The sequence below is a fragment of the Cnephaeus nilssonii genome (assembly GCF_951640355.1).
Source record: "Cnephaeus nilssonii genome assembly, chromosome: 13".
NCBI classification, from domain to species: domain Eukaryota; kingdom Metazoa; phylum Chordata; class Mammalia; order Chiroptera; family Vespertilionidae; genus Cnephaeus; species Cnephaeus nilssonii.
Window position 1 is genome coordinate 81,992,256 of NC_137084.1, and position 22,824 is coordinate 82,015,079.

The following is a 22,824-nucleotide window of genomic DNA, read 5'->3' on the forward strand; positions in this document are numbered from 1 at the left end:
GTCGCGGGAATCAGGGAAAGGCAAGGAAGGGGTGACATCTGCAATGGCCCTTTAAGGACAGGTGGGGTCTTGATAGGCAGACAGTGATAGGGGAGAGCATTGCAAGGAGAGGGAACGGGAGGTAGAGACGCATTTGAGGGGCGGTGAGTAGCTAGGCTGCAGGCAGGAAAGGGGTGAGCTAAGGCCCACAGGTAGGTTGGGGCCACGTGACAGAGAATGGGGAGTTAGTACTTAATGGGTTTGTTGGTTAGAACCTGTGACCGTTTTGAAGGTGCAATTCTGTAGTCAAGTTGTTTACTATAGAAAACGGGATGGGGGCGGATTCTCATCCTAAGGGGAGGGGGTGCGTGATGAGAGCAATGAATAAATAAATAGAGGGTGCGTGCAGATACACCGGAGAAGCCTTTGGCCTTAGGCCGTGGGATAGAAAAGCTGTTGAAGAGTTATTAAGATGAAGACAAACATATTTTTACAAAGAACAGCATTGTGTTTTTGTTTTTTTTCTTTCCACACGGTAAGCTAGGCACTGGTCTTTTCTGAGAAAGCATACCGATCTTTAGGTTCTGTTAAAAAAATTGTCATACAGGAGATGCACATTCATGCCGACATCTCAAGTCAGGTCGCAGTGAACACAGACCTAGGTTTTTAATGTTACTCAGCCTGGGGAATTTCCTACTAATTCTGCGAGTTAAGAGTTCAAGCAGGGACTTCCTTTGACACAATTTTGGGTGTTTTTTGGTTAGCCTCCGAGTGATGAGCAGTGGCTCTTTAAGATGGGAGACATTTTGGTTTGGAGTCTTTTATACTTCATTCATAGGTTATTTCCTCCTACTTCCCTGTTGATCAGGGAAATACAGGAAATTGTGGTTAGGCTGAACTTCTCGATAATATACTGGCAACTTGAATTTTGAGGGGAATTTTCAAGAAGTAGTATAATTGGGAATAGGAACTTAGTTGATTTCTGTCTTTTTCCTGCCAATGTTAGGATGCAGAAGTACTTGATTCCTGCAAATTGATATGGCTTATCAGCTGGAAATAACTAGTGAGTCTAGATTATAATAAGTTAGCCAAAAATACCCTGGCTTCATTTAATTATATTGTCAACATGTGTGGTTGTTGTTTGTTTTGGCTTACCTCCTATTTAGGGTCAAGAAAGTGATTCATCAGAGACCTCAGTGCGAGGACCCCGGATTAAACACGTCTGCAGAAGAGCTGCTGTGGCCCTTGGCCGGAAACGCGCTGTGTTTCCTGATGACATGCCCACCCTGAGTGCCTTACCGTGGGAAGAACGAGAAAAAATTTTGTCTTCCATGGGGAATGATGGTAGGTCAGGAGGTCAGCCTTGAAGTCCTAGCACCCAGGTGATCGGCTGCTCATCCTTCTTGGGATGCCTCGTAGGCTCACGATAGCATCATGTATTCGTCTGGATCCTCTAAAAACAGATGGCAAGGGGGCGTTCAATGAACAAGGATTCTCATTAGAGGAACTGTCTGTGAGGCACAATGGGGAGGGAGCCAGGGAAGGCTGGGAGAGCTGTCCGTCAGTGAAGGAGGGAGGGAATCTTTGGGCACAACCTTCCTAGACAGCCCTGCAGGGTAAAAAGGTTTGGCAAGACAGTCCTTGAGCAAAAGTTGTCCGCCGAAGGAATATTGTGTCCCTCAGGAACAGGTCTGTCTTAGCATTCCCACCATGCTCACTGCCTGGGAGACCTCCCGTGGTGGTGGACCCGGCGCCATGGATTTCAGAGCTCAGCAGCTGGGGCCCGGGGTCAGTCATGTATTTGGGGGTTAGTGAGGCTCATTCTCATGGTCACCCTATAGCTCTTAGATGATGGGTAAAATGCTCATTAAAATGTAGATGTGTAAGCAGTCAGTTCATTTTCTTGACCTTCGGGTTAGACTATGTTTTGTTTTCAGTATTTGGGTTTCTGCTTTCTTTAAGCTACACGTTTATAGGCATTTAATAACATTTAAACAGGCTTTCAGTTCTGCATGTGACGCTTTTTAATGTATTCCATTTCACTTTTGGAGTCCCAATGAAAACAAAGTTTGAATGTAGCTAGTGGTATAAATTGATTTTGAAGCTCTCCACCTCTGCTCCCAGGAAGGAAGCAGGTCCTCCCTCAGAACTAACGATGCGTTTCTTTAACAGACAAGTCCTCAATCGCGGGCTCAGAAGATGCCGAACCTCTTGCTCCGCCCATCAAGCCAATCAAACCCATCACCAGAAACAAGGCGCCCCAGGAGCCCCCCGTGAAGAAGGGACGGCGCTCCAGGCGGTGTGGGCAGTGTCCTGGCTGCCAGGTGCCCGAGGACTGTGGTGTCTGCACTAACTGCTTGGACAAGCCCAAGTTCGGTGGCCGCAACATAAAGAAGCAATGCTGCAAGTGAGTGGGCTGCTCTCGGAGGGCGCCTCCCCTCCGCGAAGGAGGTTGACTTGTGCTCGGTTCGTGGCAAAGATGAGTCCGAAAACTGAACGTGGTTGTACTCAGTTCTTGGGTTTCAAGGTTAGCTGCACAGTGTGGCTAGGTGTGAGTTGTGCTTTATTTTTATTTTATGTTTTAAAATATATTTTTATTGATTTCAGAGAAGAAGGAAAAGGGAGAGAGCTAGAAACATCAACGATGAGAGAGAATCATTGATCAGCTGCCTACTGCATGCCCCACATTGGGATCAAGCCTGTAACCTGGGCATGTGACCTTGACTAGAATCGAACCTGGGACCCTTCAGTCCTCAGGCCGAGGCTCTATCCACTGAGCAACACCAGCCAGGGCGAGCTTTGCTTTAAATAAGACGCTCTCTGGGGTAGGGCTGTCTAGTAGAACATTCTGCAGCGCTGGGAATGTTTTGAGCTGCTCAGTGCACTGTGGTGGCCATTAGCCCAATGTGGCTGTGGAGCGATTGAAATGTGGTGAATGACCAAGGAACTACATTTTTTGTCACATTTTAATTAATTTAAATTTACATAGCCACGTGTGCTTTGGGGCTACCATATCAACGTGGCTCGAGGGGCTTGCTACTTGAAAACTGACAAATTTAGGCATATTTATCAGGTCAACTGAAATTCCCTTTATCTTTATGACTTTCGGGAAGTGTTGGTGATATCTGCCCGTGTCTCTGCTGTCTCTCGGGATAGTTTCACGCCTGTGGGATTTGTGATATGGACGTTGTGATGATCTTTTCTCCCTTTCTTAGTCAGTTTGTGGATGCACTTTGACCCTCTGGGTAATTTGTCTAAAGTGGATCAGAAGAATTGCACAGAGAGACTTTTTGGGAATTGAGCATATCAGAAAGTGCCTGGAATCAGGAGTAGATTTTATCAGTAGACATTTTCTGAATGAATGAATGAATGAATGAATGAATTAATAACGTGGAAGTGACTTAATGTAAAACCAATGGGAGCAATGCTGCGTTACTCACTCCAGAGAGGCAGTTCCCAGGAGACAGCAGGTAGTTCTGTGCTTTGGTTTAGTCATTCTGGCTGTAAGCAAGAATCTTGTCTCCGTCTCATTCATGTAAAGGAGCGAGAATTCACAGATCAGCAAAAAGGTAAAATCATACTGAATTTTGGGGTTGAAATGGACTCAGTTACATTTTACACTTCAGATTAAGTTTGAATTTCATTAAATTGAGGAGGTGTGTGTGTGTGTGTGTGTGTGTGTGTATGTATCAAAGCCCTGACATAGGCCTGTAGCATTGTGGTGGCAGAGAGAGGACTTGGTGGATAACTTTAGTCCATTTTGTAATCAGGTTACTCTAAATGAATATTAATCTCATAAGGGAACAGAACTGATTTGAGTATAAAAAATATCAACCGATGGTTTTGTACTAGATTATAAGAAATTTGAGTCTCATTTAAAAAATAATTTGGTATTTGCTCCTTTTAGGACTTAAAGATAGGGACAGTCACTGATTGAAGGCGTCAACGGCTCTGGTTTCATCTGTGTAATGAGCCGTCCGTTTTTCAGTTCTCAGAATGGCCCCGGATAAAAATTCCTGGTTCTTGCAGACAAATTAACACTTGTCCGAATTGCTTTTCTTCTAAGCGCCACTCACTTTGTGATACCCCTTGTTCTCCTAGGATGAGAAAATGTCAGAATCTACAGTGGATGCCTTCGAAAGCCTATCTTCAGAAGCAAGCAAAAGGTGATGTCAAGAGCTCTTCCCCAACACGCTTCTCGCTTTAATGCCCTATAGTTGTGCACATCTAGTGTAAAGAGAATACTGGTTTGGTTTCTTTGTAAGTACTACTATTTCAGAGAGGAAAGGAGAGGGAGAGAGAGACAGAAATATCAGTGATGAGAGAGAATCATGGATCGGCTGCCTCCTACATACCCCACACAGGATTGAGCCCACAACCCAGACATGTGCCCTGACCGGGAATCGAACCGAGATCTTCTGGTTCATAGGTGGATGCTCAACCCCAGAGCCACACCGGTTGACTTAAGTACTACTCTTTCCCAGGGAGTTGAGGTTGTTGAAGCTGCGTGATGAGTACTTGGGAGTTCATTTACCTTGGAGTATGTTTGAAATTTTCCATTTAAAAAAAACATTTTTAAAATTCATATAAAGATTACAGTTTCTTCCATTTCCTAGAGCAGTGAAAGTATAGCTATTCTACCTGACCAGCTTAACTTTCTTGAGCCTCTTCAGTGTCAACATTAGCTGCAGGAAACTGAGAATAAGATTGTTACATTCCTATACTTCTATTTTAAATAAAATTTTTCTTGCTTATAGATAATCATGTTTTTCCCCTAGCTGTGAAAAAGAAAGAGAAAAAGTCCAAGACCAGTGAAAAGAAAGAGAGTAAAGAGAACAGTGTTGTGAAGAGCGTAGTGGACGCCAATCAGAAGCCCCTCCCGTCAGCACGCGAGGACCCTGTCCCCAAGAAAAGCAACAGTGAGCCTCCCGCTCGGAAGCACATAGAAGAGAAGAGCGAAGAAGGGCCCGCCTCCGCTCCGGGGCCTGAACCCAAACAAGCTCCCACTCCAGCCTCCAGAAAGTCCAGCAAGCAGGCCTCCCAGCCAGCGCCAGCGCCGCCCCCACAGCCACCCAGCACAGCGCCACCGAGGAAAGACGTCCCCAAGGCAGCTCCTGGCGAGCCCAAGAAGAAGCAGCCCCCACCGCCGGACTCAGGTGAGTGAGGCCGGCAGGGAGCTGCCGAGCCAGAAGGACTAGCAGAAAGCACCGATGTCTTAAACAGCATTTGGAAACCTGAAAAACCTGAACTAGATGTGTTTAAGTCTTCGGTGTAAGAAAATTAGCTTTTATCTATTGCATAGTAATAAAGAAATAGAAGCCAAAAAACAATGAAGTTGGAGATACTGTCTTAATTTCCTATTCAGTGCCTAGAGTTTAAGTCCTTTTCTTTTTTCCAACAGCCTCTTCTTCCCAGGCCAATCAGGCCTAGCGGGGTCAATGCTCTTTAACATGAACTGTGAGTGTAGTAGCTTCTGACTGTGATTTATTTTGAATTCTTCAGGTCCAGAGCAAAGCAAGCAGAAAAAAGTGGCTCCTCGCCCAAGTATTCCTGTAAAACAAAAACCCAAAGAAAAGGTGAGAGCTTTGTTTCTTTGGATTTCTCAGGGGTGTGTTCTGTTCTATAGGAAAAGAGCCTTATTCTTGATGTAATTGAGTGGATGAAACTGCGTTTTTGCTTCTTTGTAGGTGGCAGTGGAATTTAGGTTTTAGCTCATACCTTTTTTTGTCTCTTTCCCCTTGTTTTCTGTTCCTTGTGGCCCTACAATCGTATGCTATAGGCTGCTTAGCATAATAGTGTTTTGCCCTTAGCATCCTTTAGCAATATTTGTCTGTAATCACCACCCTTCCCTGTGTACACTGTTTTTATGATGTGGATAGACAGAGATCTTTAAGAATTTTCTGGTTCTTTCCACCCTCTTTCCATGCCATCATAGTAGTACACACGTATGTTCTGGCTGATGCTCTAAAGAGCATCCGTGATGCCAAGAAGGGCAGCAAACGTTAGGTTTTTATAGGCCACGCTCCAGAGTCATCACACAGTTTCTGGCTGTGATGATGAAGCATGATTCCATTGGCAAATTTGAAATCATCGGTGATCACAGAGCCGGGAAAATTGCTGTGAACCTCATGGGCAGGTTAAACAAATGTGGAGTGATCAGCCCAAATTTGATGTGCAACTGGAAGATCCAGAAAAATTGCAGAATAACCTGCTCCTGCCCCGTAAGTTTGGTTTCATTATACTGACAACCTCAGCTGGCATCATGGACCACAGAGAAGCAAGATGAAATCACACAGGAGGAAAAATACTGGGGTTCTTTTTCTGGGAATGTAATTACATACATGCAAATAAAATGCCTCAATGAAAAAAAAAATTTGAAAAGTATTTCACTATTTCTATAGGATACTTGTGTTGGAAACGTGTTTTCCCTTCTATTGATTAGATTTGTCATTTGCATTCTTTTCTGTTGCAAAGTGAAGGCCAGCCCTGGCCGCTGTGGCTTACTTGATTGAGCGTCGGCCTGTGCACAAAAGGTTGCAGGCTCCATCCTCGGTGTGGGGCATGCAGGAGGCAGCCAGTCGATGTTTTGCTCTCATATCAATGTTTCTCTCTCTCTCTCCCTTCCTCTCTCTCTAAAAATCAATTAAAACAATATTTTTTAAAAAGTGAAGGCAAGTAAAGTGTGGTTCTGTTCTTTATTTGTTTTCTATCCCTGTAGGAAAAACCACCTCCGGTCAACAAGCAGGAGAACGCAGGCACTTTGAACATCCTCAGCACTCTCTCTAACGGCAGCAGCTCTAAGCAGAAGGTCCCAGCAGATGGAGTCCACAGGATCAGAGTGGACTTTAAGGTAAAAGTGTTTAGTGACCACGTAGTATATTGAGTCGTGGACTTTATATTTTTAAAATAATTTTTTTATATTTCATCTACAGTTGACTTTCAATATTATGTTAGCGTCACTTGTACAACCATGTGATTAGAAATTTCTGTAACTTATGAAGTGATCACCCCAATTAATCTAGTATCCATCTGGCACCATATAGTTATTATAATATTATTCCTGTGTCAATTTTGTAACTACCCATTTGTGCTTCTTAATCTCTTCACTTTTTTTACTTATTCCCCCAATCCCCTTCTCCTCTGGCAACCATCAAAATACTCTCTGTACCTATGAGTCTGTTTCTGTTTTGTTTGTTTACTTTGTTCTGTAGACTCCACATACAAGTGAAAGCATCTGGCTGTGACTTATTTCACTCAGCACAATACCCTCTAGGTCCATCCATGTTGTTGTAATTGGCAAGATTTCTCCTTTTTATGGCTGAGTCATGTTTCACTGTGTAAATACCCCACTTCTTCTTTATCCATTTGTCTGTTGATGGCACTTAAGTTACTTCCATACTTTGGCTATTGTAAATAATGCCACAGTGAACATATGGATGAATGTCTTTTTGATTGAGTGTTTTGGGTTTCTTCAGAAAAATACCCAGAATAGGAATTGCTGAATCCTTTGTCTCTTGTTATAATCTTTGTTTTAAAGTCTGTTTTGTCTGGTATAAGTATTGCTATCACAGCTTTTTTTGTTTGCTCCATTTTCATGAAATATCTTTTTTCATTCCTTTATCTTCTCTGTGTCTTTCCATCTGACATGAGTCTCGTGTTGACAGCATATGTAAGGGTCTTATCCATTCAGCTTCCCTGTGTCTTTTGATTGGAGCATTTAAGCCCTTGGTATTTAAAGTAATTGTTGATAGATGCATAGTTATTGCCATTTTATTATTCAAACTTTGATCTTTTTCTTCTTCTTAAAGAAGACCTTTTAACATTTCCTGTAATTACTCATTGGTGGTGATGAACTCCTTTAGCTTTTTCTTTTCTGGAAAGCTCTTTGTCTATCCTTCGATTCTGCTTTGCTGTATAGAGTAATCTTGGTTGTGGGGTTCTTGCTTTTCATCACTTTGAATGTTTCTTATCACTCCCGTCTGGCCTGCAAAGTTTCTGTTGAGAAATCAGCTGACAGTCATATGGGCGCTCCCTTGTAGGTAACTAACTGCTTTTCTCTTGCTGCTTTTAAGATTCTGTCTTTGTCTTTAACCTTTGTCATTTTAATTACGATGTGTCTTGGTGTGGGCCTCATTGCGTTAAACTAATTTGAGACTCTATGTGCCTCTGGGTCTTGTATGTCTGTTTCCTTCACCAGGTTAGGAAAGTTTTCTGTCAATTTTTTCTTTTTTATTGTTACAGTGTTACAGATGTCGCCCAATTTCTGTCATTTTTTCCAAATAGCTTTTCAATTCCTTGTTCTCTCTCTTCTCCTTCTGGTACCTCCGTGATGCAAATGTTGATGCACTTGAAGTTGTCCCAGAGGCTCCTTACACTATCCTCATTTGGGGGGATTTATTTCCTTTTTGCTCTTCTGATTGGGTGTTTTCTGCTTCCTTATCTTCCAAATCTCTGATTTGATGCTTTGCTTCATCTACTCCACTAGTACTATTGATTTCCTGTAATGTATTCTTCATTTCAGTTAGTGTATCCTACATTTCTGACTGTGTGGTATTTTTTTATGTTTTCTATCTCATTCATGTTTACTATCTCTTTGTTACTCACTGAGTTCCTCTACTCTTCCCCTAAGTTCATTGAGCACCCTTATAACCAGTGTTTTGAACTCTGCATCTGGTAGATTCCTTGTCTCCATTTTGTTTAATTCTTTTCCTAGAATTTTCTGTTCTCTCACTTGGGACATGCTTCTTTGTTTTCTCAATTTGGCAGCCTCCCCGTGTTTGTTGCTACGGATTAGGTAGAGCTGGTCTTGGTAGAACAGCCTAATGTGGTAGGTGTCCCGGTGGTGCAGCCTCCCTGGTCACCAGAGCAAGGCATCCGGCTGTGCCCCCTGTGTGGGCTGTGTTTGCCCCCTGTTGTAGTTGAGCCCTGATTGCTATTGGTACATCAGTGGGAGGTAGGTACCCCCGGGCTGCGGAGACCACAGCGGGGGAGCTGCTGTGCCCACCTCATGGGACAGGCCTGCCTTCAGCGGGGCTCTGGTGCCTGCCCAGCCTACCCTGAATGTGTTGGTGTTTGGGTGGTGCTTCCCTGTGGTCTGAGGTGGTCCTCTGGAGGTGCTGACCAAGGTTAGCTGCTGCCTCTGCCCTGCCTGGAGTCCTCCGGCAGGAGCGACAAGATGATCTGCAGGTGGCTGCTCTTGTGCCTGGCGTGGAGATGCCGGGGAGAAGGCTAAGCTGTAAACTGAGTTCAGCTGCTGCTATTGCTGGGGTTGGGGCTGCTTAGCCGCAAGTATGGGGCCTGCTGAGGCCAGATGCTGCTTGTTTGGGGTTTGTGGACCCTTTGAGAGATTTTAGGAAAGTCTGCAGCATGAGCAAGGGCAGGCCGTTTGTATGGAAAAGCCACTGGAATCATCTTGGGTGGGCCTGCAAGTTAAATGGGTAAGGGTCTCAGAGTCACTGGGGCAGGCAAACTTGTTAGCCAAGTTGATTGAGACTCAGATATGGTACCACCTGCAGTGGGGGACTCCATACAGCTGGAGCTCAGAGGGAAATGAGTCTGAGTAAGGATGTGTGGAGGCCCTTTAAGATCAACACCTGGTTCTCCAGCAGCCTGCGGCTCACTCATACACAGTCCTCGCTGGTTTTTACAGCCAGAAGTTACGGGGACTCCTCTTCGCAGCCCCGGAACCCTGGGCTGGGCGTCTCTTGTGGGGCTGGGACTCCCCTCGCAGCCAAGATACCCTCCCGATTTGTAACCACCACCACATGGCTGTGGGACCTTGATCAGAAGCCAGTGTCCTTGACTCAATCAAGATAATGATGTTACCAGAGGTGTTGAAAGCAAGGAAATTCAGCACAGAGTGGGGAAATGAATACGAACCACCATCAGCAGATGGGTTCATGTGTTGTGAGTGATAAAGTACATTTGCATGAGAATAGTGTCTGAGGAAATCATTCTTTCCCATGGGAATTATCAAAGGATGATGATAGCTTGGATCAGTAAAACTAACGGGAATTCAGTCCCAGTGTTACTTTGCATTATAGTTAGCGTGAATTAAACCCATAAAGAGGTGACCGTTTTAATAGTTGTACTAGTATCTGATAGTAAAATTTTTTAAAGCAGCAGCTGTTTTTGAACTCATTAAAGGAAGTATGCTTGACGTTGTTATGTCATTGTAAAACTGCCATAAATGGTTTTTCTCTCCGCAGGAGGATTGTGAAGCCGAGAACGTGTGGGAGATGGGCGGCTTGGGCATCCTGACCTCTCTCCCCATCACACCCAGGGTGGTGTGCTTCCTCTGTGCCAGCAGTGGGCACGTGGAGGTGAGAGACTGCTTTTTGGTGCCCTAGCAAGTATAATATAGATTAGTTTTCATTGAAAATATTATACTAGAGGCCCAGCGCACGAAATCGTGCGCGGGTGGGGTCCCTAGGCCTAACCTGCGATCGGCCATCTTGCGCCCGCTCGCCAGTCCCCAGTCCCGCCCCGCCGCTGCTCCCACCGGTTTCCTGTGGCTCCCCATTCGCCATTCAGGGATTGGAGCCTGTGGGCCAGGGGGAGGGACCAAGAGGTCTGCCTTCCGCCTGTTTGCCAGTCCCCAGTCCCACCCTGCTGCCACCCAGCCCGGTTCCCGTGGTTCCCCGTTCGCTATGATCGGAGCCTGCGGGCCATGGGGGAGGGACCAACAGGTCTGCCTTCTGCCCACTCGCCAGTCCCCAGTCCCGCCCCGCCGCCACCCACCCCGGTTCCCCGTTGGCCATCCAGTGATCGGAGCCTGCGGGATGGGGGAGGGACCGAGAGGTGGTCAGTGCACCTCATAGCGACTGGTTGATGGGTCGTTCTGGTCGTTATGCTGTTATGGCTGCTGGCCTTTTAGTATATAGTATTCTGTTTTGTTAATAGGCAGCAGGTACTACCCCCTGTTTAACCCAGTTAATGAGTCCTGGCTGGTTTGGCTCAGTGATAGAGCGTTGGCCTGCAGACCATATCCCGGGTTTGATTCCGGTCAAGGGCTTGTACCTCGGTTGCAGGCTCCTCCCTGGCCCAGGGCCCTGGTTGGGGCACGTGCAGGAGGCAACCAATCTATGTGTTTCTATCACATCGATGTTTCTCTCTGTCTTTCCCTCTCTCTTCCACTCTCTCTAAAAATCATTGAAAAAATTCTTGGGTGAGGATTAAAAAATAACTAAACCAGTTAATGAAATACTTTTGAAGTGTTTTAGAGATTTTAGGAAGGCATCTGCTTCATAGTAGAGTCACAAAGGTATTGAGTGAGAAAAGTTTACTCTTTACTGGAGGCCTGGTTTTTCTGCTAGATGCTTAAACATGGAGAAAAATAATATGATGTTCCTCTAGGAAAAGAGATGCTTTTGATGGTAATTTTATATTGAATATCCAAACCCCCTTGTCTCTAAAGAGCTCTTTAACAAAAAGAAAAAGGAGTAACACCCAGTAAGAAATAGGCTTAAGGACGGGAATATATAATGCATGAAATGAGAAATAAAAACAGTGTGGGCGGAGGTGTTAAGCCTTCTGATGGGAATGAAAGCATGATATAAAGGGGGAACCGCATGATATAAAAAGGATTGTGTGGAAATGGGCACTCTCTAAATTAGTTACAGTCTTTCTTTCTGAGGGCTGTTTGGAAGTATGTACTTAATTTTAGATGGGTATACCCTCTAACCCAGCAATTGTGCTGTAGGCATTTATCTCATGAATGTAACTGGATAAATGGGCAAATGTGTAAATGTATGTACACATATATGTGTATGTATAATACATATAAAAGCAAACCTTTCCATATACACTGAGTGGCCAGATTATTATGATCTCTGAACACATAATAATCTGGCCACTCAGTGTGTGTGTGTGTGTGTGTGTGTGTGTGTGTGTGTGTGTGTGTGTGTGTGTATTAGAGGCCCAGTGCATGAATTTGTGCATGGGTGGGGTCCGGCCAGCCTGGCCAGGGGGAGGGGACATGGGCGGTTAGCCGGCCTGCCTGCTGGTTGAACTCCTGGTCAAGGGGACAATTTGCATATTAGCCTTTTATCATATAGGATATACACTGAGTGGTCAGATTATTATGCGTCCAGATATCATCATAATCTGGCCACTCAGTGTATATGTATATAGATCATAAACAGAAGGGTTTCCTTCAGTGTTGTTTATGCTAGGGCTGCTTTAGATGTCATTGAAACTAAGAACATTCAGTCTGCAAGTGCCAGGGGGCACTGTACCTCTTTTCCTACTTAATCGAGTGCTTTGTATTCACACATATGCTACCCACAGGGAGCACTTATGCACTAGGACTTCAACTTCTGGGATAAAACGGTTTTTCCACAGTGTGGTTGCTCTAATTTAAATTGCACGGCTGTGCACAGCAATCCCACAGAATTCCTAAAGCCGGAACTGGAGGATGGATGGCGCCCGGCCTCATTGCCTCCAACAGTATAGCCAGTGCCTGGCGGGGTCTCCCACCATGCATGTTGTAAAAATTGTTTATGTTGACATGATTTCAGATTTTCAGAAATGTTACAAGGGTAGTACAAAGAACCCTCATCTCCCCTTCACCTGGAGTCCCCAAACGTTAATAGTTTTCATTTACTTTTCTCTTTGTGTATTTATATTTTACAAAATAAGAAATAAAATATACACACATTTTTATATACGTAGACATATTTTTCCTAAAAAATTGAGAGCAAGTTCCAGACATTTGCCATTTTACCTCTAAATATTATAATTACCAAAATCAGAAATAAGGCCTGGCTGGTGCCTTATGAACCAAGAGTTCACAGTTCAATTCCTGGCCAGGTCACATGCCCGGGTTGCGGGCTCAATCCCCAGCCAATCAGTGATTCTCTCTCATCATTGATGTTTCTAGCTCTCTCTCCCTCTTCTTTCCTCTTTGAAATCAATAAAAATATTTTTTTAAAAACACAGGAAATAACATTAGTACATTATTATTATCTAATCTATGGACCTTATTTAGGTTTGACCAGTTGTCCCAATAATTATTTTAGGCAAAAGAAAATTCTGGCCCGGCCGGCAAGACTCAGTGGTTGAGCATCGACCTATGAACCAGGAGGTCATGGTTCGATTCCTGGTCAGGACACATGCCTGGGTTGCGGGCTCAATCCCCAGTGTGGGGCGTGCAGGAGGCAGCCCATCAATGATTCTCTCTCATCATTGATGTTTCTCTCTCTCCCTCTACCTTCCTCTCTGAAATCAATAAAAATATATTTTAAAAAAAGAAAATTCTGGGTCACCCTCATTGGAATTTTAAAAAATATCGATATGAAAATAATTTATTTCTAAAATTATTAGACATGGGAAGGATAAACCAGAGCTTACAACTGTTTAGAATATTGTAGAAAATCTTTAAAACCCTCCCTGTTTCCCCCTACCCCACTCCTTCACATTCCCAGAGCTCTTTGTTTATAGCTATCTTATGTCACTTAGCACGTCATATGAAATCTTGGGTTGTATTTATTTTGTTACTTTATAATTTTATTACTCCCACATTAGTTCCCTGAATCTCCTGCAATGCCCTGTATCGTGCTGTTGAAAAAATATACTCATTGCATACTGACTATATACTGAATAAAATATAGAGAGCACTATACTCCTGACTCCCAAAGGATGTGTGTGGAATTTGGCTGATATATCTGCATGCTATTCTATAACTTCTTTCTCCATCTTTCCCCAGTTTGTGTATTGCCAAGTCTGCTGTGAGCCCTTCCACAGGTTTTGTTTAGAGGAGAATGAGCGCCCCCTGGAGGACCAGCTGGAAAACTGGTGTTGCCGTCGCTGCAAGTTCTGTCACGTTTGTGGAAGGCAGCATCAAGCCACAAAGGTACACGGCTAAGCAATAGAACTGCTTGGAGGATGACTCTCTATCTTCATTCCTGCCTTTTCCTTTAGGATTTTGCATCTGTTTTTTCTCTTGACTTAGGCTGTTTGACTATTTGATTGGATATAATCAGTTGCCTATTTTTGTGTTTTAATTTTGGGGATATTGCACAAGACGTGGCATTGGATAAAATCCCCCAAATAAGTCAAGTCTACTTGATAAGGATACGCACCACTGAGGGCCTTTGGCAGGAAATAATTTCATGGGCTTTGATGGGGAGTACGTAATTTATGAGGAAATGTACCTGCTAGATGGATGTGCTGTACTTATTTGAAGATAAGTAGGCAGTGAGGTGTGCAGCGACAGGTGTTCAGTGAGGTGAGGTGATGCCCATGCTCTTGCCTTCATGTTTGTCTTACAGCAGCTGCTGGAATGTAATAAGTGCCGAAACAGCTATCACCCTGAGTGCCTAGGACCTAACTACCCCACCAAGCCTACAAAGAAAAAGAAAGTTTGGGTGAGTGCACCCATCATGTGTTCCAGCGAGGACTGTCCTGCAGCTGGGCTTGGGCGACTTCCATTAGGAATGTCCTTGCTTGAGGATGTCAGGGCAACAATTACTTTGGCCTTGTTATTAGAAAAAGCCGTCCCAGGAGAGAAGTCAACTCTAGATATTTGTGATTTTTGTAAATCAGAGGAGACACTGAAGATAAGAAACTCGACTGCGTTTCTCTCCTTCCTTTCCAGATCTGCACCAAGTGTGTGCGCTGCAAGAGCTGCGGATCCACAACCCCCGGCAAAGGCTGGGATGCGCAGTGGTCCCACGACTTCTCCCTGTGCCACGACTGTGCCAAACTCTTCGCTAAAGGTGCCGCCCACAGGGTGCTGTCGCATGTTAGATGTTGTTCTTGATGTTTTGGAGGTGAACTGAACAATCAAGTGGAATAAGATAAATGTCTTACACGTCTTTTCGAGGTTTCCATTTAGACACATTTACTAAGTTTCTGGTCTTGCTTTCTTTTACACAGAATTATAGCAACTAGGCATGTTTTATTAGGTTATGGGAAGAATTAAGTAGTTTGTTGTTGTTTTTATAAGAGTTAACTAACCACAAAGAAATTCTCTGAGCCAGTATTTCCCAAAGTGAGGTACATAGATATTTGATTGTTTCAGAAATGATTTTATGTGGTACTGAGGCAATCATTTTACTTTATTTTCTTTTATGTTTAATTAACTTGTTAAGATGATTGGGGTGCCAGTGGTCCACATGAACATACAGGTTCCAGGTGTGGGTTTCCATGTGACAGGATCTGTGTATGGCACCGTGTGCCCACCACCCAGAGTCAAGTCCTCTGTCACCATCTGTTAGGTTTTCCTTCTCCCCCCACCCCCTTCTCTCTGGCAATCACCACTCTGCAGTTTGTGTTAACGAGTTTCAGTTTTATATCCCACATATGAGTGAAAAAGCATATGGTTCTTAGCTTTTTCTGACATTTCACTTAGCATCATGTTCTCGGGGTCCATCCATGCTCTTGCAAATGGCGCTATTTCATCCTTTCCTGTGGCTGAGGAGTATTCCACTGTGTGTATGGGCCACGTCTTCTTTACCCAGTCCTCTTTTGCAGGGCCCTTTGGCTGATTCCATGTCTTGGCCACCGTGAATAGTGCTGCAATGAACATAGGGCAGATATATCTTTGTGAATACATGATTTCGAGTTTTGGGGTACATACCCAGGAGAGGGATGACTGGGTCGTATGGTAGCTCAGTTCTTAAAGTTTTGAGGAATCGCCAGACTGCTTTCCATAGTGGCTGCACCAATCTGCATTCCCACCAGCAGTGAATGAGGGTTCCCTTTTTCCACAACCTCTCCAACACTTATTGCTTGTCTTGTTGATAATGGCCACTCTAACAGGTGTGAGGTGGAATCTCATTGTAGTTTAAATTCGCATTTGCCTAACTGCCAGTGAGGTGGAACATCTTTTCATGTATCTATTGGCTGTTCGTATGTCTTCTTGGGAGGGGTGTATTTTCAGGTCCTCTGCCCACTGTTTGATTGGGTCATTTGTTTGGTGTTGACTTTTATGAGTTCTTTATATATTTTGGAAATTAAACCTTTGTAGGAACTACTGTTTGCAAATATCATCTCCCATCAGGTTGGCTGCCTCTGTGTTTTGTTGTCAGTTTCTTTTGCTGTGCAGAAGCTTTTTAGTTTGATGTAATCCCATTCATTTATTTTTGCCTTTACTTCCCTTGCCTTTGGGATCAAGGTCATTCTCTATGACCTTGATCCTTAAGTTTGGTGCCTATATTTTCTTCTTCGTAGCTTATTGTTTCGGGTCTTATATTTAGGTCTTTGATCCATTTTGAATTAATTTTTGTACATGGAGACAAATTAATCTAGTTTCATTTGTTTGCATGTCTCTGAATTGCCAGATGTTTTAGCTCTGTGATCTCCCAGTCGTGAATCTCTATCGATTCCTTAACACAGTACAGCCCGCTGCTTGGAGGTGGGGTATGTTTGCCCTCACCGTAATTGTAACCCTTGGCCTCCACCTCTGTGAGTCCCGCCCCGAGCACCCCTCCTGGGGATTAGTCACAGAGGGAAACATCATTTCTACTGCTATAGCTCTTGGAATACAGACAATATGCTCCTGGACCCAAGGGCATCAGGGTCGCATTTGGGGAGTCCAAGCAGCAGCAGGGCTCTGTGATTCCATGGTGGGGCTTTTTGTCTGAAACCCCACCAGCAGCCAACAGGAGAGAGCTGCCCGGGAGAACCCCGGCTCTGTCAGGCAGCTGCTGACTCAGCCCTCTGCTCCTGCGCCACGATGAAGGAAGCACCGGCCACCCGGGTTTCCCCTGCTCCCGGCCGAGCAGCCAGCTCCCGCTGCGGGGCTGCCTCTGGGCCGTCTGCGCTTCCCTCCCTTCTCGTCCCGGGTTTATTCCCGGTGGCCCACCTGCAGGTGCTTCCGTGCAGGACTCAGGCGTGCCTCTGCTGAGCAGGGTTTCCTTGTTGAATTAGAGCTGGTTAACTTGTAACTTGTTGAAGTTTCCGGGGAGACGACGAGGTGAGCTGTCATGCTGCCACTCCTCTGGTGTCGGTTTCAAACATTCCAACACTTTCCTTCAGTCGCTACACCAGAGACCAGCCAGCGTGGCTCAGTGGTTGAACCGGGAAGTTATGGTTCCATTTCCGATCAAGGCACATGCCCGGATTGCGTCCTCAATCCCCAGTGAGGGGCGGATAGGAGGCGACCTATCAATGATTCTCTCTCATCATCGATGTTTCCATCTCTCTCTCCCTCCCCCTTCCTCTCTGAAATCAATCAAAATATATTTTAAAAAATAGTTATGCTAGAAAAAACATAACCTAAGTAATTCATTGAACTCATCATTTTATTCACTTAGAATAAATATGATGTAAAAGGTAACTCTTTGAAGTTATTTAAAATAGGCAAATCGGTGCTAAGTCTATTAAGTAAAAAATAGGGGATACGTGGATAAAGCAAATTAATGAAGATACTTCATTGTGCTGGAATTTAGAAGCATTCTGTAAAAGCACTGAGAATAAAGAAAAGTGTAAATTAACTGTTCTTTACTCCCATATCCTCATCTCTTTTTAAAATTTAAACATTTCTTTGGAATGTTTAAGAGAAAGTTCTCTCTTCCATTCTTTTTCTATTACGTTACCTGTAAGCTCTATCTCGGGACCTTTAAAAATGAGCCTAGAGAACGAGTGGCCTGTTCCAAGAGCTCAGAATAATCCTGCTGCTTTCCAGGCGTGTGCACATTCCCTGGTAGGTCCGTGCTGACGTGTGTTAAGTAGCGCTTCATTTTATTTATTTATTTTATTTAAAAAATACATTTTTATTGATTTCAGAGAGGAAGGGAGCAGGAGAGAGATAGAAACATCAATGATGAGAGGATCATTGATTGTCTGCCTGCTGCACGCCCCCTACTGGGGATTGAGCCGGCAACCTGGGCATGTGCCCTGACCGGAATCAAACTCTTACCTCCTGGTTCGTAGGTTGACACTCCACCACTGAAGCGTGCCGGCCGGCCGCTCCTGCATGTTAGATCAGGTTCACACATAGAAGTCCAGGCCCGGGGGTTCCGTGGTGTGGGAACCAAAGCACTTAGCTGAGCACGTTGCTTTGCTTTCAGGAAACTTCTGCCCGCTCTGTGATAAGTGTTATGACGATGACGACTATGAGAGTAAGATGATGCAGTGTGGGAAATGTGATCGCTGGGTCCATTCCAAATGTGAGAATCTTTCAGGTACAGAAGGTTGGAATCTTTTTATTACAGTTTCCTTTTCTGATAGCTACACTGACAGCCCCCTAAGTCCTACCAATGTGAAAACTATGGCAGTGTTATATGGATTTTTTATAATTAACTTCTTGGTCTTTAGAATCAACAACATCATGTGAAGTCTGTGCCCATTTATCTTGAACATGTCCCTCTGAAATGTCTACTTGCTGTCCTTTGCGGGTACCATGACCTATTGATCCCCCAATAACCAAAGTCTGGATTAGTATTAATAACGTCTCTCGGAAGATCAGTAGGTGCGAGTTCCCAGGGGATATTAGTCTCAGTGCTGTTTCTAACAGACAGCTTTCTCTGAAGCTCAGTGGCCTAGTCTCCTCTTTTCCCTCTCTCCCGCTCTTCAAAGCACCTTATGATTGTAGGTTTTTGCTTTCCTAGATGAGATGTATGAGATTCTGTCTAATCTGCCAGAGAGTGTGGCCTACACGTGTGTGAACTGCACCGTGCGGCACCCTGCGGAGTGGCGGCTGGCCCTCGCAAAGGCGCTGCAGGTCTCCCTGAAGCAGGTCCTGACGGCCTTGTTGAACTCTCGGACCACCAGCCATTTGTTACGCTACCGACAGGTAGGCCCATGTCTCACTGTGGGTGCTGAGAGTTTGTCCTTGGGTGGTTTTTACTTCCAGATGGTTTTTGGTTGGGTGGGTGTTTTTTCTTTTTAAAAAAATTTTTTCTTCATTTAGTTTTGCTTCACATAGTCATTTAGGTGACTTGTTTTGACCTTAAAATCATTAAAAACATTTTTAGAGCCAAGAATGTTGGCTCAGCCAGTGTTGCTCAGTAGTTGAGCCCCAACCCATGAACCAGGAGGTCACTGTTCAATTCCCGGTCAGGGCACATGCTAGGGTTTCGGGCTCCATTCTCAGTGAGGTGCATGCAGGAGGCAACCGATTGATGATTCTTATCACTGATGTTTCTATCATTCTCTCCCTCTCCCTTCCTCTCTCTGAAATAAATAAAAACATTTTTTTTTTTAAAAAAAAAGAATAGGTCCTTCTTTGGGGTAAGAAATAGGAAGGAGGCATATTTCAAAGGCCTTACCGTTATAAGAAGTTTTGACTTTACTAGTATACTCTAAAGGCTTTGGGGAGTCAATGAAGGCCTTCACCCAAAGGAGGAACCTAGCCTGGCTCAGTTGGCTGGAGCGTCGTCTCACACACCATAGGGTTGTAGGTCCGATACCCAGTCAGGGCACATTGCCCAGGTTGCAGATTTGATCCCCAGTTGAGGCAAGTTCAGGAGGCAACCGATTGGTGTTTCTCTCTCTCTCCCTCTCACGGTTTCTCTTTCCCTCCCTTTCTCTCCCCGTTCCTACCTCTTCCCCTCCCTCCCTCTTCCTCTCTGGTTTTCTCCCTCTGAAATCAATAAAAACACATATCCTATGCTGAGGATTAAAAATAAAAAGAGTAACCTGATCAGAGTTGCTTTTTAGAAAAAAAATGATTCTGATTGGAGAGAGGGAAAGGGTTGGAGACGTCTGAACCTAAGCAGGACAGTGGTTAAGAGGCAGTTCTGTAACCGAGGTGAGAGAGCATGGTGGCCTCATCTCCGATGGTAAGGGGCTAGAGACGGCCTTAGCTCTGGGGAACCCCTGGGGCTCCTCAAGGTACAATTTGAAAAGTGCTGCTATGTAGCCATACAAGCTGTGGGCGGTGCGTCTGTACCAGCCATTGGGACACAGGTGTAGTGGTTGGCAGAACCACGTGGGGACCGTTAACTCAGTTAGGCTGCTGCTCTCTCTGTAACAGAGCTTAGTGTTTTTAAACGGGAACATTAGCTGTGCCCTAGCTGGTTTGGCTCAGTGGATAGAGTGTTGGCCCTCAGACTGAACGGTCCTGGTTCGACTGTGGATAAGGGCATGCACCTCGGTTTCAGGCTTCATCCCTGGCCCTGGTTGGGGCTTGTGTGGGAAGCAGCCAGTCAATGTGTCTCTCTCACATCGATGTGTCTCTCTGTCTCTCCCCCTGTCTTCTACTCTCCCTAAAAATCAATGGGAAATATCCCCAGGTGAGGAGTAACAGACAAACCAAAAAGAAAATTAGCTGCCATTTATGTCTTACTCAAAAGCAACTGGACAGTTTGTGGGGGGTTTGTTTTTGTTTTTGTGTTTTTAATATATTTTTATTGATTTTAGGGAGGAAGAGAGACGGGGAGAGAGAGAAACATCAATGATGAGAAAGAATCATCAATCGGCTTTTTCTTGTACGGCCTCTACTGAGGATCAAGCCCACAACCTGGACATGTACTCTGACCAGGAATTGAACCTTTGACCTCCTGGTTCATAGGTCAATGTTCAACCACTGAGCCACGCTGGCCGGGCAGTTTCTGTTTCTTCATACTAGGCTTGGAATTTACCAAGCAAAATCTTAAATTAGCCTAGATAGCTGGCTCATAACTTTTCCTTCTCTATAATTGGAGAAATCTCTTATTTCCATGTTCTTTCAGTTTTATAATATGAATCACTCAGTCCCATCTGTATTAATTTTAATAGAATTTGCCTAGATGCCTTATTTTCGTGTTAGATAAGTGAAACCTATCTTTCCTGGCCACAGGCTGCCAAGCCTCCAGACTTAAACCCCGAGACAGAGGAGAGCATACCTTCCCGCAGCTCCCCAGAGGGCCCGGACCCGCCTGTGCTCACTGAGGTCAGCAAGCAGGAGGATCCGCAGCCTGTAGATCTGGAAGGGGTCAAGAGGAAGATGGACCAAGGGAACTACACGTCTGTGGTATGTCTCTACGGCGAACTACCAGCATTTCCAAGGCCGGTTGTTTCCTCGGCTCTTTGTGGAAGATGGAACTGGGTATAAGCATTAAAAGATGGTTTGTATTCTATTTAGAAATGTCGTGTGGCCTTACATACCTAAGAATATGTGGGTGGCTTTCGCTCTTTGTTTCAGAAGGTTAGTGTCGTAAGTGGTTCTTTTTATTTGGCTTTCATCTGAGTTCTCTGAAAATTACTTTCATATTGAAGTCATTTTTATATTAAAACTGTTTATGGCCCTGGCTGGTGTGGCTCAGTTGGTTGAGCATCGTCCCATGCACCGAAAGGTCGCTGGTTCTATTCCCAGTCAGGGCAGTGCCGCCCGGAGCACAGACTTGATCCCTGGTGGAAGGTGTGCAGGAGGCAGCTAATCAGTGGTTCTCTGTCATCAATGTTTCTCTCCACCACCCCCCCGCCCTCTTTCTCTCTCTCTCTCTCTCTCTCTCTCTCTCTCTCTCTCTCTCTCTCTCAAACCAGTAAAAAGATATTTTTTAAAAACTTTATGGGAAAAATGACAGTGTGAAGTTAATTGGCTTGACCTTTTTGAGATAACATCTGAACATTGTCTTTCTGTATAGGATATTCATTTGTAGGTAGATGCATTTTAATTTTATGGTTTTCAAACTATGTAGGAAGCGATTGTTAACTCATGGTCCATATTTGCTCTTCAGTTATTAATTCATTTTAGTCTTAATAAAATATCATAGCCCTGCTTGGGTAACTTACCGTGATACAACTAATTTGTTTGCATTCTTGCTTTACTAGCCTTGCATCTCTTGACTTCCACAAGTTAATTGTGAACTGAATCTCAAATGCCTCCTCTAAAGAGAAACCACACTGGCCTTAGCTGGTGTGGCTCAGAGGATAGAGCATCAGCCTATGGACTGAAGGGTCCCGGGTTTGATCCCGATCAGAGCACATGCCTGGGTTGCGGCCTATCCCCAGTAAGGAACGTGCAGGAGGCAGCTGATCCATGATTCTCTCTCTCACCATTAATGTTCTCTCTCTTTCTCTCTCTCTCCCTTCCTCTCTGGAATCAATAAAAATAAATTTTAAAGAAACATTAATAGAAACTGCACTGTGTGAAACTAAGGCATTAGCTTCCTGTGGGCCCTCTGTGCTGGGTGGTGAGGAGGGAAAGGAGGTGGTTTGGAAAGCACCGTGTTATGAGTGGTGAATGCTTTGCTTTTGTCTGCAGTTGGAGTTCAGTGATGATATCGTGAAGATCATCCAGGCAGCCATTAATGCGGATGGAGGGCAGCCAGAGCTTAAGAAAGCCAACAGCATGGTCAAGTCCTTCTTCATTCGGGTGAACCACGTTAATACACGTTAATAGCCACCTTCTCAATGCCTGTCTGCGGGGGAATCCTCCCCGCCCCCCCCCACCCCCCCCCCCTCCCCCCCACCCGGAACAGAACAGACCTTTTCTCTTCTGCCCTGTGCTCTGCTCTCTGTATACGGCATCTGGTTATATTCACTCCTCTGGCTCCTTGGGGGGAGTTGGGGAGGACCCTGGAGTGGATGGTCTTTCCCTCGGTGGCCTCACGTCATGCTCGGATCGGCAGGCGCTTGTGTGATGTTGTGGTTTTTATGTGGTTTCCACATGAATGTTCACGTGTTTACATGCTGTTTGTTTGTTTGTTTGTTTTTCTGTTAGCAAATGGAACGTGTTTTTCCATGGTTCAGTGTCAAAAAGTCCAGGTTTTGGGAACCAAATAAAGTATCAAGCAAGTAAGTAAATTCTGTATTACTTTTTTTCTCCTATATTTCTAGATTGAGGTTTCTCAAGAGTAGGCTTTAATATTAAAAACTTAATCAGTTGAAATGCTCTTTGAGTGCTGGCTTAGAGACAACAGTGTATGTTATAGTCTATTGTTAGAATTGGGTCCTATTTTATTCATTTCAAATGGT

The 22,824-nt window shown here is 44.6% G+C and overlaps 1 protein-coding gene and 1 pseudogene across 9 annotated transcripts in view; both read left to right on the forward strand.

Annotated features, from left to right (window-relative positions):
* Positions 1-22,824, forward strand: part of KMT2A (lysine methyltransferase 2A) — a 94,019-nt gene that overhangs the window by 38,921 nt on the left and 32,274 nt on the right. For 2 of the 8 annotated variants that reach the window (XM_079788491.1, XM_079788496.1), the window contains 15 exons: positions 1,146-1,323; positions 2,152-2,386; positions 4,081-4,145; positions 4,737-5,135; positions 5,482-5,555; positions 6,698-6,829; positions 10,188-10,301; positions 13,685-13,831; positions 14,250-14,345; positions 14,576-14,696; positions 17,994-18,116; positions 18,534-18,718; positions 20,705-20,878; positions 22,112-22,222; positions 22,571-22,644. In XM_079788491.1, the coding sequence (XP_079644617.1) occupies positions 1,146-1,323; positions 2,152-2,386; positions 4,081-4,145; positions 4,737-5,135; positions 5,482-5,555; positions 6,698-6,829; positions 10,188-10,301; positions 13,685-13,831; positions 14,250-14,345; positions 14,576-14,696; positions 17,994-18,116; positions 18,534-18,718; positions 20,705-20,878; positions 22,112-22,222; positions 22,571-22,644 (2,228 nt within the window). The remainder of the gene's footprint in view (positions 1-1,145; positions 1,324-2,151; positions 2,387-4,080; positions 4,146-4,736; positions 5,136-5,481; positions 5,556-6,697; positions 6,830-10,187; positions 10,302-13,684; positions 13,832-14,249; positions 14,346-14,575; positions 14,697-17,993; positions 18,117-18,533; positions 18,719-20,704; positions 20,879-22,111; positions 22,223-22,570; positions 22,645-22,824) is intronic. The other 6 variants (XM_079788494.1, XM_079788497.1, XM_079788495.1 and 3 more) reach the window with 4 other exon arrangements.
* On the forward strand, positions 5,639-6,343 carry LOC307109280 (small ribosomal subunit protein uS8-like; annotated as a pseudogene). The gene is made up of 2 exons: positions 5,639-5,662; positions 5,800-6,343. The product of its transcript is annotated as a small ribosomal subunit protein uS8-like (transcript).